Here is a 13272-nt window from a genome sequence, read left to right on the forward strand (position 1 = left end):
ACAGCTCTGCACCTTGTTATCTCAGATTCTCCAGCATCTGCAGTTCCTACTATCTCTAATAAAGCAGATTACCTGGCTGTTATCAAATTGCTGTTTGTGTGAACTTGTACACAAGTTATAGCTTATGGTTACACTATTTCTTACATTGCAACAGGGTCTACACTTCAGATTACCTGTAAAACAAGGGCATGAGAGGGGCCAAAGAAATATAGTTCAAGGCTGTAGTTCACCACCACCTTAAGGGCACTTACAGATGGGCAACCAATGTTAGCTTTGCCAGCAACACACACATTCTTGGAACAAAAGTGAAGTCCTTCAAGAAGATGGCAAAAGAATCGAAATTTATAACCCCAGGCAATATCCAGTCTCTTGCACTGAGGTCAAAACAACAATTGGTCCCTCGGATGCAGGGGCTGTTTTATGATGAGCAGCCAACATTCTCTGCAGTGTGGAAAAACAAGACGTGATTTCATTGAGAACTACAAGATTTTAAAGGGATTTGACTGGGTATATGCTAAGAGATCATTTCTGCTGGTCGAGGAATCTAAAAGATGAGAGACACAGAGTGTGGGTAAGGGGATGATCATTTAGGACGGAGATGAGGAGAAACATCTTCAGAGTATGGTGGACCTTTGGAATTCTCTCCTCAAGAAGGTTGTGGATGTTCCATCATTGAATATATTTAAGGCTGCGATTGATGGATTTTCACTGTCTCAGGGAATCAGGCAGGAAAATGGAAGGTAGATCATTGGCAACAATTGTACTGAATGCATAGCCAGGGTTGCATGGCCTACTCCTGGTCTTTTTTTTAAAAATTGCGTTCTTGTATTTCCTGGACAAACCATTTCAACCATGAAATAGGCTATTACTGAGAGGTCTCCCAACACACTTGGAATTGTGCAATAGAAATGGAGAGTTACGTACTAATAAACATCTTCGATGCACTGCTCTGCCCAGCTCTCACTTGCTTGCTCGGTCTCCGTTTCACTTTTTCCATTTGCATCTGGCTCCAGGTGATCAGGAAGACATTCCGATTCCTGGCCTCCACCAGTCTTCTCTTCCACTTTGGCCAACTGTGAGCCTGTGTCGCCCGAAGGGCTGCCCAGATTAGAGGCCACGGGGAGGTCAGAGGCTATCAGGGGGTCAGAAGTTGGCAGGATGCTGCTCCCTTCCAGACTCTCCGCTGACTTGGCAGTTGGAGGCGACGGTAAGTCACCGATTCCGAGCCGGGCAACCTTTGCCAGGGGCTCGCTGTCTCCCTCACCTTGCCTCTTGGAGTCACTGGCCTGCTCCGCTGGCCCCGGTTGACTGGCCAGGGGATCGAGTGCACTTTCACCCTCTTGGGCTGCTTCCACACCAGGCTCCGCCACACAGTCCGTCGCCATGGCTTCCACAACAGTCAGATACCTTCAGTGCTACAAGGGTAGTGCTTTTTAAAGTTTTTCGTTCGGCGTCTGGCAGCTGGACGCTGGCACACTGTCGAGGCCTCGTGACGGAGCGCTGTATTCATCACAACAGCCAAAGGTGCCGTGGGAATGGGATCCGAACGTCGCAAACGCAGCCTAAAACAACAGAAAGTTCGGAATTAGAGAACACATTTGCACAGCTTACCAGATAATGGTCAAAACTGCTTCAACCCAACTGAATAAACGTGAAGTCAGAGTAATGCCTGATTGACTGAGGCATGCATCATCTTCAGCTTGATCCTGAGGGGGATGCAAGTTTCCTGGCAGGGGCAGGGATCCTTCATAATTTCTGCCTTGTCCCAGAATGGTGCTTCTTCACATCATCTACCTGCATTCCCAATTAGAAGCCCTTAATCTTTAAATCGTGTCACTGACTATGTTCTCTGGAGCTTAGAAGAATAAGAGGTGATTTCATTGAAGCATCTAGGGTTCTGAAGGGGTTTGACAGTGTAGACACAGAGGTCGTTTCAGCTGGTCGGGGAAGCTAAACCGCAGGGTGGAGAGGTGGCAGCAAGGGGACACAGTCTCAGAATAACGGGTTGATCATTTATTGGAACAGAAGTAAGTCATTCAGCCCCGAAAGCCTGTTCTGCCATTCGATGAGATTATGGCTGATTCTGGCCCATATCCTTGCCCTTGACCCATATCCCTTATTACCTTTTGCTTAACAAAAAACTTATATATATCAGATTTAAAATTAACTAGTGATCGAACATTTGGGGAAGAGTGTTCCAAACGTCTAAAACTGAGATGAGGAGAAATTTCTTCACTTAGAGGGGGTCTTTAGACCTCTCTCAGCATTATGAATGCTGAAATACGTGGATTTTTAGTCTCTCAGGAAGTCTAGGGATATGGGGAGTGGGTCAAAAAGTGGATTTTGGGGCTAGATCATCAGACAGGATCATACTGAATGGTGGAGCAAGAATCCATTTGCATCTTGATCCATTATTAGGAGAAATAGCCAGCAGATTTAACAGAATTGAAGGAAGGATAACAGAGTTCTGTCATACGGAGAAGCTGGGATGTTCTCCTTTGAATAAAGGAGAGGAGATTTAATGCAATATGATGACAAAGGTTTTCATTGGAAAGGAATAGGAAAAAAATTAAGCCAGAAGCAGGAAGATTGGTGATCAGAGCTCAGAAACTCAAGGAAACAGGCAAAGGAACCAGAGGGAGAACTCAGGAAAGGTGGGAGGAGGCTACTTTGGGACATAAACACCCAATATGAACCATCTAAGTGTTGCAAAAGATGAAGACAGTGTCACCCACCCTTTGTATAGAGAGGCCTTCTAGCAGGACCCACAACGTCACAATGGGGGCGAATTAGCCTGAGGTTCGTTCCAACAGCAAGATGAATGCCTGTAGGACAACAATGAATTGGGTCAGTCACTGAGTATGAGGGCAAGGGACTTGTAATGGAGGAGCACATTAAAATAGCTCTCCTGTTAGCCCCGGTGCCTTCAGGATGATGATTTAACTTATGTTTTTTTAAATAGAACTTAGACGCAGATCATGAAAATATTTTTTTCTGCACCCAGCCAAGCAATCAGAAAGGCTAATGAAATGTTAGCCTTTATGAGAGCCGTACAGGTTAGGTGGACTGGCCATGGTAAATGCAGGGTGGTAGGGTAGGGAGGTGGTTTTGGGTGGGATGCTCTTTGGAGGAACTTGGTGAACCGGTTTCCACACTGTAAGGTTTCTATGAAAACCCTGGTTAGATGTGATCTGGAATGTAGAGAGCAGTTAGAATGGACAAACCATACAGATTCACCAGAACACTATCAGGGCTCTAGGCATTATACTGTGCAAAGCAATGACATAAACTGACTGTAATTCCTGCAATATACATGGTTGAGGGGTGAATTGATTGCACTTTTAGGATTTTGAAAGGAATTAGAGCAGAAAGGTGCAAAGTTTTCTGCTTGTTTGAGAGTTGAAGACAATTGGACTTAACTTCAAAATTAGAGCCAAAGTTTTAGTTTTCAAAATCAGCACAATCCAAAAAAAGCCAAAATCAGTTCAGAAGTTAGGAAAATGGATCTTCATATGTGGGCGGAGTAGAAACATCAAATTTTCTTTCCCAAAGTTCAGGAGATGCTGGGCACAATTTGACATCTTAAACTGTGAAATTGATTTTTTTTTGTCAGATAAGGGTTATAAAACAACACGCAAGCAAGGTGGTTGGTTGAAGCTCTGATGCCGACTAGCCATTCTCCTGATGAATGGCTAGCTGCTGTTCATAAAAATGCACCAAATTCCAGACTGGCTGACAGCTGGGGGGAGGTTTGGGAGGGGTTTTTGAAATGCCAAATTTTGGGGATGTCTTGAGACCCTAAAGTATGGTGGTGGGAACCTTAAAACCCTGGATAATGGGGGGGGGGGCGCAACCGCAAGCCCAAGATGGGGGGGTGGTCCTTGAAACCCCAGATAATTGGGGAGGAGGAGTTGGCTTGAAGCTCAAGATTGCAGGGATCCTTGAAACCGCAGATTTGGAGGGTGTGCCCAGAAACTCCAGATTTATTTTGGGGAGGAGTGGTCTCCTTGAAACCTTAGACAGGGGCTCGGAAACATGGTTTCCAGGCCCTAAGCTGCGCGGAACACCCTCTCTCCGCCAATCATCCCGGGGAGGGACTGAGTGACCTGCCTGTTCAGGTAAGGGGCGGGTGGATCGGTCAGTCAGTAAGTCCCCGGAGGGAGCGAGAGCCAAAGCCAAGGCCTTCGACGCCGCCTTCTCCCTCAGCTGCAGCTTCACACCGTCACCGCTGACGCCGCCGCCATGTTGGTGAGGTCAAGGAAGCTGCTCTCGCGAGAGAGGACTTGCCCACGCCACCCCCTCCCCGCAACCCAAGAACCTCTTTGGAGATAGCAGGAAGTGCAGATGCTGGAGAATCTGAGATAACAAGGTGCAGAGCTGGATGAACACAGCATCACAGGAGCAGGAAGGCTGACGTTTCGGGCCTAGACCCTTCTTCTGAAAAATTCTGTGTTCATCCAGTTGTTATCCAAGAACCTCTTTTCTCTGTTTTAAAAAAAAACCAAAAACTTCCGACTGGTTCCCCGTGGGTCACTCCTTTCACACTCTGATACCGTTTGCGTGTGGTGAGGGAGGGCAGCACAACCCTATTAAAACAATTTCAAGAACCTCCATTTACATAGCGCCTTAGGCGCCAGAAACTATTCCCACTTCCCTCCCCCAAAATGTAGGAACAAATTACTGCAGATGCTGGAATCTGTGCTGAAAATAACAAATACTGGAGATCACAGCTGCTCAAACAGCATCCATGGAAAGACAGCAAGCTAACATTTCGAGTCTAGATGACTCTTCATCAGAGCTAAATGAAGTGTGGAGGGGGTCAGCATTTATGTTATAGTTGGGAAGGGGGTTGGGGGGTTTTCCTAAAGAAAAATCAAAATCCTCCGCCTGGTTCCTAGGGGGTTATTCCTATCACACTGATGATGTGATATAGTTTGTTGGTGGTGAGGGGAAGGGCGGGGTGAAACAACAACTTCAGGAACCTGTATTTCCATAGCGCCTTTGGCGCCAGAATTATTCCCACTCTCCCCCCCTCCAGGCACTTTCAACCAAACAAAATAGGTTACTTTTGACATCCTACAGACTAAGGGGGTGGCGATGGGCACCCGGACGGGCCTGAACTATGCCTGCCTCTTCATAGGATATGTGGAACAGTCCCTCTTCCGCAGCTACACCGGCACTATCCCCCACCTCTTCTTCTGCTATATTAATGACTGACTGTATCAGCGCTGCCTTGTGCTCCCATGAGGAGCTTGAACATTTCATCAACTTTACCCCTTTCACCCCAACCTCAAATTCACCTGGACTATCTCCGATACCTCCCTCTCCTTCCTGGACTTCTCTGTCTCCATCTCTGGTGACCGCCTCAAAACCGACATCTATTTCAAGCCCACCGACTCCCACAGCTACCTAGCCTACACCTCCTCTCACCCACCTTCTGGCAAGAATGCGATCCCCTACTCCCAATTCCTCCGCCTCCACCGCATCTGCTGCCCAAGATCAGGCGTTCCACTCCCGCACATCCCAGGTGTCCACCTATTTCAAGGACCACAACTTTCCTTCTCCGGTGATCAAAAATACCGCATATCTTGCACTTCTGTCCTCACATCCCCTCCCCCCACCAAAAATAAAGATAGAATCCCCCCATCCTCACATATCATCCCACCAACCTCCGTATCCAACATATCATTCTCTGCCATTTCCGCCACCTGCAATCTGACCCCACAACCAAAGAGATATTTCCCTCCCCACCCCCATCTGCCTTTCATAGGGACAGTTGATGAGCAGTGGAGGACTTTCAAAGCAATCTTTCAAAGTGCGCAGCAAAAGTATATTCCAATGAGAAGGAAGGACTGTAAGAAAAGGGGTAATCTGCCATGGGTGTCTAAAGAAATAAGGGAGGCTATCAAATTGAAAGAGAAGGCATACAAAGTGGCCAAAAACAGCATGAAACCAGAAGATTGGGAAAACTTTAAAGGTCAACAGAAAGCCACAAAAAGAGCTATAAGGAAAAGTAAGATAGAACATGAGAAAAAACTAGCACAGAATATAAAGACAGATAGGAAAAGTTTCTATAAATATATAAAATGAAAAAGAGTGGCTAAAGTAAACGTTGGCCCTTTAGAGCATGAGAAGGGGAATTTAGTTATGGGATATGATGAAATGGCCGAGGCATCGAACAGGTATTTTGTGTCGGTCTTCACAGTGGAGGACACTAATAACATGCCAGTAATTGACAAAGAGATGAAGGTAGGTGAGGACCTGGAAACAATCATAATTACGGAAGAGGTAGTGTTGGGCAAGCTAATGGAGCTAAGGATTGATAAGTCTCCCGGCCCTGATGGAATGCATCCCAGGGTACTAAAAGAGATGGCGGGAGAAATAGCAGGTGCACTGGCGGTAATTTTCCAAAATTCGCTGGACTCTGGGGCAGTCCCAGCAGATTGGAAAACAGCAAATGTGACGCCACTGTTTAAAAAGGGAAGTAGACAAAAGATGGGGAATTATAGACCGGTTAGCTTAACCTCTGTAGCGGGGAAGATGCTTGAGTCTATTATCAAGGAAGAAATAGCAAGGCATCTTGATAGAAATTGTCCCGTTGGGCAGACGCAGCATGGGTTCATGAAGGGCAGGTCATGCTTGACAAATCTTTTGGAATTCTATGAAGACATTACGAGCGAGGTGGACAATGGGGACCCAGTGGATGTGATGTACCTAGACTTCCAAAAGGCCTTTGACAAGGTGCCGCACAAGAGGCTACTGCATAAGATAAGGATGCATGGCATTAAGGGTAAAGTATTAGCATGGATAGAGGATTGGTTGACTAACAGGAAGCAAAGAGTAGGGATAAATGAGTGCTATTCTAGCTGGCAGTCAGTGACTAGTGGTGTGCCTCAGGGATCGGTGTTGGGACCGCAATTATTTACAATTTATATAGATGATTTGGAGTTGGGGACCACGTGTAGGGTGTCAAAGTTTGCAGATGACACTAAGATGAGTGGCAAAGCAAAGTGTGCAGAGGACTGTGAAACTTTGCAGAGAAACATAGATAAATTGAGTGAGTGGGCAAAGGTCTGGCAGATGGAATACAACGTAAATAAATGTGAAGTCATACATTTTGGTAGGAGTAATAGTAAAAAGGATTATTACTTGAATGGTAAAAAGTTGCAGCATGCTGCTATGCAGAGGGACCTGGGTGTCCTTGTGCATGAATCACAGAAGGCAGGTCTGCAGGTACAACAAGTAATTAGGAAGGCAAATGGAATTTTGTCCTTCATTGTTAAAGGGATTGAAATTAAAAGCAGAGAGGTTGTGTTGCAGCTGTACAAGGTGCTGGTGAGGCCACACCTGGAGTACTGTGTGCAGTTTTGGTCTCCTTACTTGAGAAACGATGTACTGGCACTGGAGGGGGTGCAAAGGAGGTTCACTAGGTTGATTCCAGAGTTGAGGGGGTTGGCTAATGAGGAGAGACTGAGTAGATTGGGATTATATTCATTGGAATTCAGAACATTGAGGGGGGATCTTATAGAAACATATAAAATTATGAAGGGAATAGATAAGATAGAAGTAGAGAGGATGTTTCCACTGGCAGGTGAAGCTAGGACAAGAGGGCATAGCCTCAAGATTAGAGTGAGCAGATTTAGGACTGAACTGAGAAGGAATTTCTTCATCCAGAGGGTTGTTAATCTATGGAATTCCTTGCCCAGTGAAGTAGTTGACGCTACTTCAGTAAATGTTTTTAAAAAGAAAGGCAGATTTTTTTTGAACAATAAAGGAATTAAGGGATACAGTGAGAACGCGGGTAAGTGGATCTGAGTCCACGAAAGGATCAGCCATGATCTTATTGAATGGCGGAGCAGGCTCGAAGGGCCAGACGGCCTACTCCTGCTCCTAGTTCTTATGTTAATGTGTCCTGGGACAAAATGTCATCAGATGAGTTTTCAGTTGGCAAACTCTGCCCCCCCGCCCCCGGCAAAAATTATTAACAACAAAAAGGAACCCGTGACCTAAAAACTACACTGTCGTTAATCAATAAAATGAGCAAGGTGGATGGAAGGGATGGCAATCTTTTGTTTTCAACAAACATGAAGGGTGGATTCATTAATGCACATAGATTCTGCTCCATAATTGAAACACAAATGCTTCAGTTCTCACACCCACCCCATCAACCCCTCACACACCAAGCCTCTGGACAATAAAATTGTTACAGAATAGGCAGAGTATGCCTGCATATTCTTCCTTCTCAGATGACAATTTTCTTTTGAATGTCCCAAATGAACTTTCCACTACCACACCTTGAGGCTATTTATTCCAGATCCTAAACTTACTTCATGAAAAATATTTATCATGTCTCCATTACTTCTTTGGTTAATTATCTTAAATTTTCGACCTCTCATTCTCAATTCTTCCATCAATAGGTACAGTCTTTCTCTATCGAGTCTGCCAAGAACTCTTTATCCAATCTCCTCCAGACCCACTTTTCTCCAAGAAAAAAAACAGCTCCAATTACATGGTGACTCAGTGGTGAGCACTGCTGCCTCACAGTGCTAGGGGATCCGGGTTCAATTCCACCCTCGAGCAACAGCACTGGTTTCCTCCAAGTGCTCAGGTTCCCCCCCACAGTCCAAAGCTGTGCAGGTTAGGTGGACTGACCGTTCTAAATTGCCCCTTAATGTCCAAGGATGTGTAGGCTCGGTGGATAATAACCCTACGTGCCGTTATGGGGATGGGATCTGGTAGGATGGTCTTCAGAAGATCAGTGCAGACTCAGTGGGCCTTTTTCTGCACTGTAAGAATCCTGCATTCTCCAGTCTAGCCATATGTCTGAAGTTCTCATCCCAGGAACTGTTCTCAGTAAACCTTTCCTGCACTTCCTCTAATGCCTCCATGTTTCCCAAAGTGTGAACTCAGAACTGGATGCAATGCTGCAATTGATACCAAACCAGTGTTTTATGTTTTATGTTGCATTGTATGCAGTTTTCTTGCCAATTTAGGTTGAAGAGCCTAGAGCGAAAATGCGTCATGAATTAACCGGATTAACTGAACTCGGTTGGAGTCTGGTTATACGGATGCCTGAGCAGCCAAATCACAGCACCCTCAGTGGTCATGGATGAGAATTCTCTGCATCCCCAGATTCAATTCAGAAAGTACAAGTCCCCTCACATCCATCCCAGGCCTTTTAATGTTCTGCGGAAGGGTCAAAGGAGCTGAAACATTAACTTTGATTTTTCTCCATCCGTGCTGCCAGACCTGCTGAGCTTTTCCAACAAGTTCTGTTTTTATTTCCTTTTAAGGGCTTATTTGTTTGATGTGCTGTTTCTATTGTGGAATGTGAAACCTCAAAGCCTTAATTAATGCCTCTTTGCAGGTTCAGAGGTATGTTTTGAGGAAATAATGAAGGCACATGATCATAATGTTTTCTACACATCTTGAGGGGTATAGTTAAGGTGAACTGCAGGTGTCTTTTCCCTATTGTGGGAGATTTCAAGACCTGGGGCATATGTTTAAGGCAACAGGGGAAAGATTTAAAAGGATGCAAGAGGCAGCTTTTTTAAAAAACATATAGTGTGGCTCATGTGTGGAATGAACTTCCAGAGGAAGTGGTGGATGCAGGTACAGTTACATCATTCAAAAGACATTTCGATTAGTACATTAAAAAGGATTTGGAGGGATATGGACCAAGGGCAGGCAGGTGGGACTGGTTTAGTTTGGGATTATGGTCAGCACAGACTGGTTGGACTGAAGGGTCTGTTTCTGTGATCTATGACTCCACAATTGGAATTCAGGTTATTTAGGGATGGGAGGGAAAAGGGGACAAGAAATAAAGTCAAATCAAAACTTTAATGTATGGCAGAGCAGGCTTGACAGGCCAAATTACAAACTAATTACCCTATTATTTTATGGTCACACACAAAAAAGTCCAATAACCCATAAAATACATAACATATTCCAAAGAAAAGTCACAGGACTCAAAACATTAACTCTGTTTCTCTCCCCACAAATGCTACCAGACTTGCAAAATTTACTCCCTGTGGGACAGAGTTGCATAGTTTCACCACTCTCTGGGTAAAAATGTTTCTCCCACGTTCCCCATTGGATTTACTAGTGACTACATCTGCGGCACAAAAGACAAAATAGAATTTTAACCAAAAAAAAGAAAAAAAAAAGAGTTTATGGCAAGGTTTACATAGAGAAAGAAAGGCTTGGATCACCCAAAATAAAGTGCTAACTGTTAAACATTGGATCCATGGGCACATGGCTCGAGTCTGTCTACAACAAATGACCCTCAACTTCCGGTCGTCTTCATCTGACGAAGGGGGTGGACTCTGAAAGCTTGTGACTTCAAATAAACCTGTTGGACTATAACCTGGTGTTGTGCGACTTCTGCCCTTATTCTTAGGCTGTGACCCCCTAGTTCTGGACTTCCTCAACATCAGGAACATTCTTCCCGCATCTAGCCTGTCCAGTTCCATCACGATTTTATGTTTCTATGGGAACACCCCCTCCCCCAACCTTCATTCTTCTAAATTCCAGCGATTGCAAGCCCCGTCAATCCAGTCTTTCTTCACACGTCAGTGCCTCCATCCTGAGAATCAGTCTGGTGAACCTTCGCTGGACTTCCTCAATAGCAAAAACATCCTTCATCAGACCAAAACGGCACATAATACTCAAGGTGTGGCCTCACCTAGATCCTGTATAACTGCAGCAAGACATCCCTACTCCTACACTCAAATCAAGTTCAATAATTTTAGAACAAAGAAAATTACAGTACAGGAACAGGCCCTTTGGCCCTCCAAGTCTGCACTGACATGCTGCCCGTCACAACTAAAACCCCCTACCCTTCCGAGAACTGTATCCCTCTTTCCTATTCATATATTTGTCAAGACGCCCTTTAAGTCACTATAGTATCTGTTTTCACTATCTCCCCCGGCAGCGAGTTCCAGGCACCCACCACCTTCTGTGTAAAAAAACTTGCCTTGTACATCACCTTTAAACCTTGCCTCTCGCACCTTAAACCCATGGCCCCTGGTAACTGACTCTTCCACCCTGGGAAATGGCTTCTGACTGTCCAGTCTGTCCATGCCCTTCACAATCTTGTAGACCTCTATCAGGTTTCCCCTCAACCTCCGTCGTTCCAGTGAGAAAGACCCAAGTTTCTCCAACCTCTTCTCATAGCTAATGCCCACCATGCCAGGCAACATGCTGGTAAATCTTCTGTACCCTCTCCAAAGCCACCACATCCTTCTGTTAGTGTGGCAACCAAAATTGAACACAATATTCCAAATGCAGCCTAACTAAGGTTCTATACAGCTGCACCATTACCTGCCAGTTTTTAAACTCAATGCCCCGGCTAAAGAAGGCAAGCATGCCGCATGCCTTGTCAACTACCTTTTCCATCCGCGTTGCCACTTTCAGTGACCTGTATACCTGTACACCCAGATCCCTCCGCCTATTAGTACTCTTAAAGATTCTGCCCTTAAGACCTGAGCACCTTGCACCTTCCCCCTACCCCAAACCACACCAGGCCTTGTCATCACACAAGGTGCAGAGCTGGATGAACACAGCAGGCCAAGCAGCATCATAGGAGCAGTCCTGCACCTTGTTGTCTCGGATTCTCCGGCATCTGCAGTTCCTACTATCTCTTGTCATCACACAGCCTGCTACCACAAACCATCCCATTGACAGCCATTAATTGTCCCCATTAGCAGCTATTGATTCTCCCAGGCTGATCATGACCCAGTCCCTGGGCTCCAATCTCCTTCTCTAACATATAGACCAACCCTTTCCTAGCTACAATGAGTTTTGAAGAAAAGCCACTGGACCTGAAACGTTAATTCTGGGGTTTTTTTTCCTCTCGCCACAGACGCTGCTGAGTTTCTCCAGCAGTTTCTGACCCGCATCAGGGCTACCACGCAGGCGCACTGGCGGCCAACCAGCCGTTGCTCCGGGAGACTCCGGTTGGCTGCACGGTCAGATCACGTGCGAGCGGTCGGGGGCGGTTGGGCAGCTGCGCGGGAAATTCAAAACACGTCACTGAGCCGGGGGGCGGGGCCGCTGCCATGGCAACCGAACCGGTGGGGGGGACGTGAGTACTGAAAATGGCGCTAGGCCCCAAAAAGCTCAAGAGGCCAAAAATAAACGGCGAGTCTTGCGGCCGGCGGCAATTGGTACGCTGAGAGGCTCGGATACAAGCGGACCGGTAATGGTCTGGGGAACTGGTGAACCGATTGTGGGTCAGGTACAGGGGGAAATGGGGGACAAGTGGATAAATGGTGGTTGGGCCAATAGTGCTTTTGGGTGGACCAACGATAGGTGGACCAATGCTGTTTTGGGTACAAATGGACCAATGGTGGTTTGGGGATGCAGATGAACCAATAGCAGTCTGGGGGTACAAATAGACCACTGGTGGTTTGGGGACAAAGGTGGACCAATAGTGGATTAGGGGTACAGAGAGACCAATGGTGAATTGGGGATACAGGTGGACCACTGGTGGTTGAGCACAAAAGGACCAATGGAAGTTAGACTAATGGGGCTTTTGAGACAGGTAGACCAATGGTGGTTGAGCACAGGTGAACCACCATTGGTCAAACAAATAGTGCTTTTGGGACATGTGAGCCAGTGGTAGTTTGGGGATACAGGTGGACCAGTGGTGAATTGGGAGTACAGGTGGACCAATGGTGGTTGAGGACAGAAGGACCAATAGTGCTTTTGGGACAGGTAAACCAGTGGTGGGGTTTGGGTGCAGGTTGACCAATGGTGGTTGAGCACTTGTGGACTGATGCCAGTTGGACCAATGGTGCTTTTGGGACAGGTAGTCCAATGGTGGGTTTGGGGGCACAGATGGACAATGGTGGTTTGGGGGTACAAGTGGACCAATGATGCTTTTGAGACAGGTAGATCAATGATGGTTTTGGGTCACAGATGGACCAATAAAGGTTTTGTGCATAGGTGGACCAATGGTAGTTTGACCAATGGTGATTTGGGTACAATTAGACGAATGATGATTTGGGCACATGGACCAATGTAGTTTGGGCGCAGGTGGGACCAATGGTAGTTGGATAATGATGGTTTGACACAGGTGTTTATGAGGTAAATGGGTTGCTAATAAAATTGATTGATTTGATCTGGAAGGTGTGAAGTTTTGAGTGTTGTTGGAGCTGCATCTTTTTCAGATAATTGGAGAGTATTCCTTTGCACTTCTGACTTGTGCCCTGAATTAGCTACAGGCACAGAGGGATGTCAGGGGAGGGATATTTCAATCTTTACAGTGTG

General features: G+C 46.0%; 2 protein-coding genes across 9 annotated transcripts in view; one reads left to right on the plus strand and one right to left on the minus strand.

The window, feature by feature from the left end:
• The window catches only part of wrap53 (WD repeat containing, antisense to TP53), a 30398-nt gene extending 18470 nt beyond the window's left edge, over window positions 1–11928 (minus strand). The window contains exons 1-3 of one of the 3 annotated variants that reach the window (XM_048620114.1): window positions 11823–11917; window positions 2736–2825; window positions 925–1562 (exon numbers count right to left, since the gene is read on the minus strand). In XM_048620114.1, coding sequence (XP_048476071.1) covers window positions 925–1385 — 461 coding nt within the window. In that variant the 5' untranslated portion in view covers window positions 1386–1562; window positions 2736–2825; window positions 11823–11917. Of the gene's footprint in view, window positions 1–924; window positions 1563–2735; window positions 2826–11822 lie in introns of all 3 variants that reach the window. The other 2 variants (XM_048620112.1, XM_048620113.1) reach the window with 2 other exon arrangements.
• Window positions 11929–12063: 135 nt separating this feature from the next.
• The window catches only part of LOC109937883 (transmembrane protein 217), a 3541-nt gene continuing 2332 nt past the window's right edge, over window positions 12064–13272 (plus strand). Inside the window, exon 1 of one of the 6 annotated variants that reach the window (XM_048620212.1) lies at window positions 12064–12167. The gene's annotated coding sequence lies outside the window, so the exon portion shown is untranslated. Of the gene's footprint in view, window positions 12239–12733; window positions 12823–13038; window positions 13090–13272 lie in introns of those variants that run through there. The other 5 variants (XM_048620213.1, XM_048620214.1, XM_048620215.1 and 2 more) reach the window with 5 other exon arrangements.

This window comes from Rhincodon typus, chromosome 45 (genome assembly GCF_021869965.1).
Source record: "Rhincodon typus isolate 14 chromosome 45, sRhiTyp1.1, whole genome shotgun sequence".
NCBI classification, from domain to species: Eukaryota; Metazoa; Chordata; class Chondrichthyes; order Orectolobiformes; family Rhincodontidae; genus Rhincodon; species Rhincodon typus.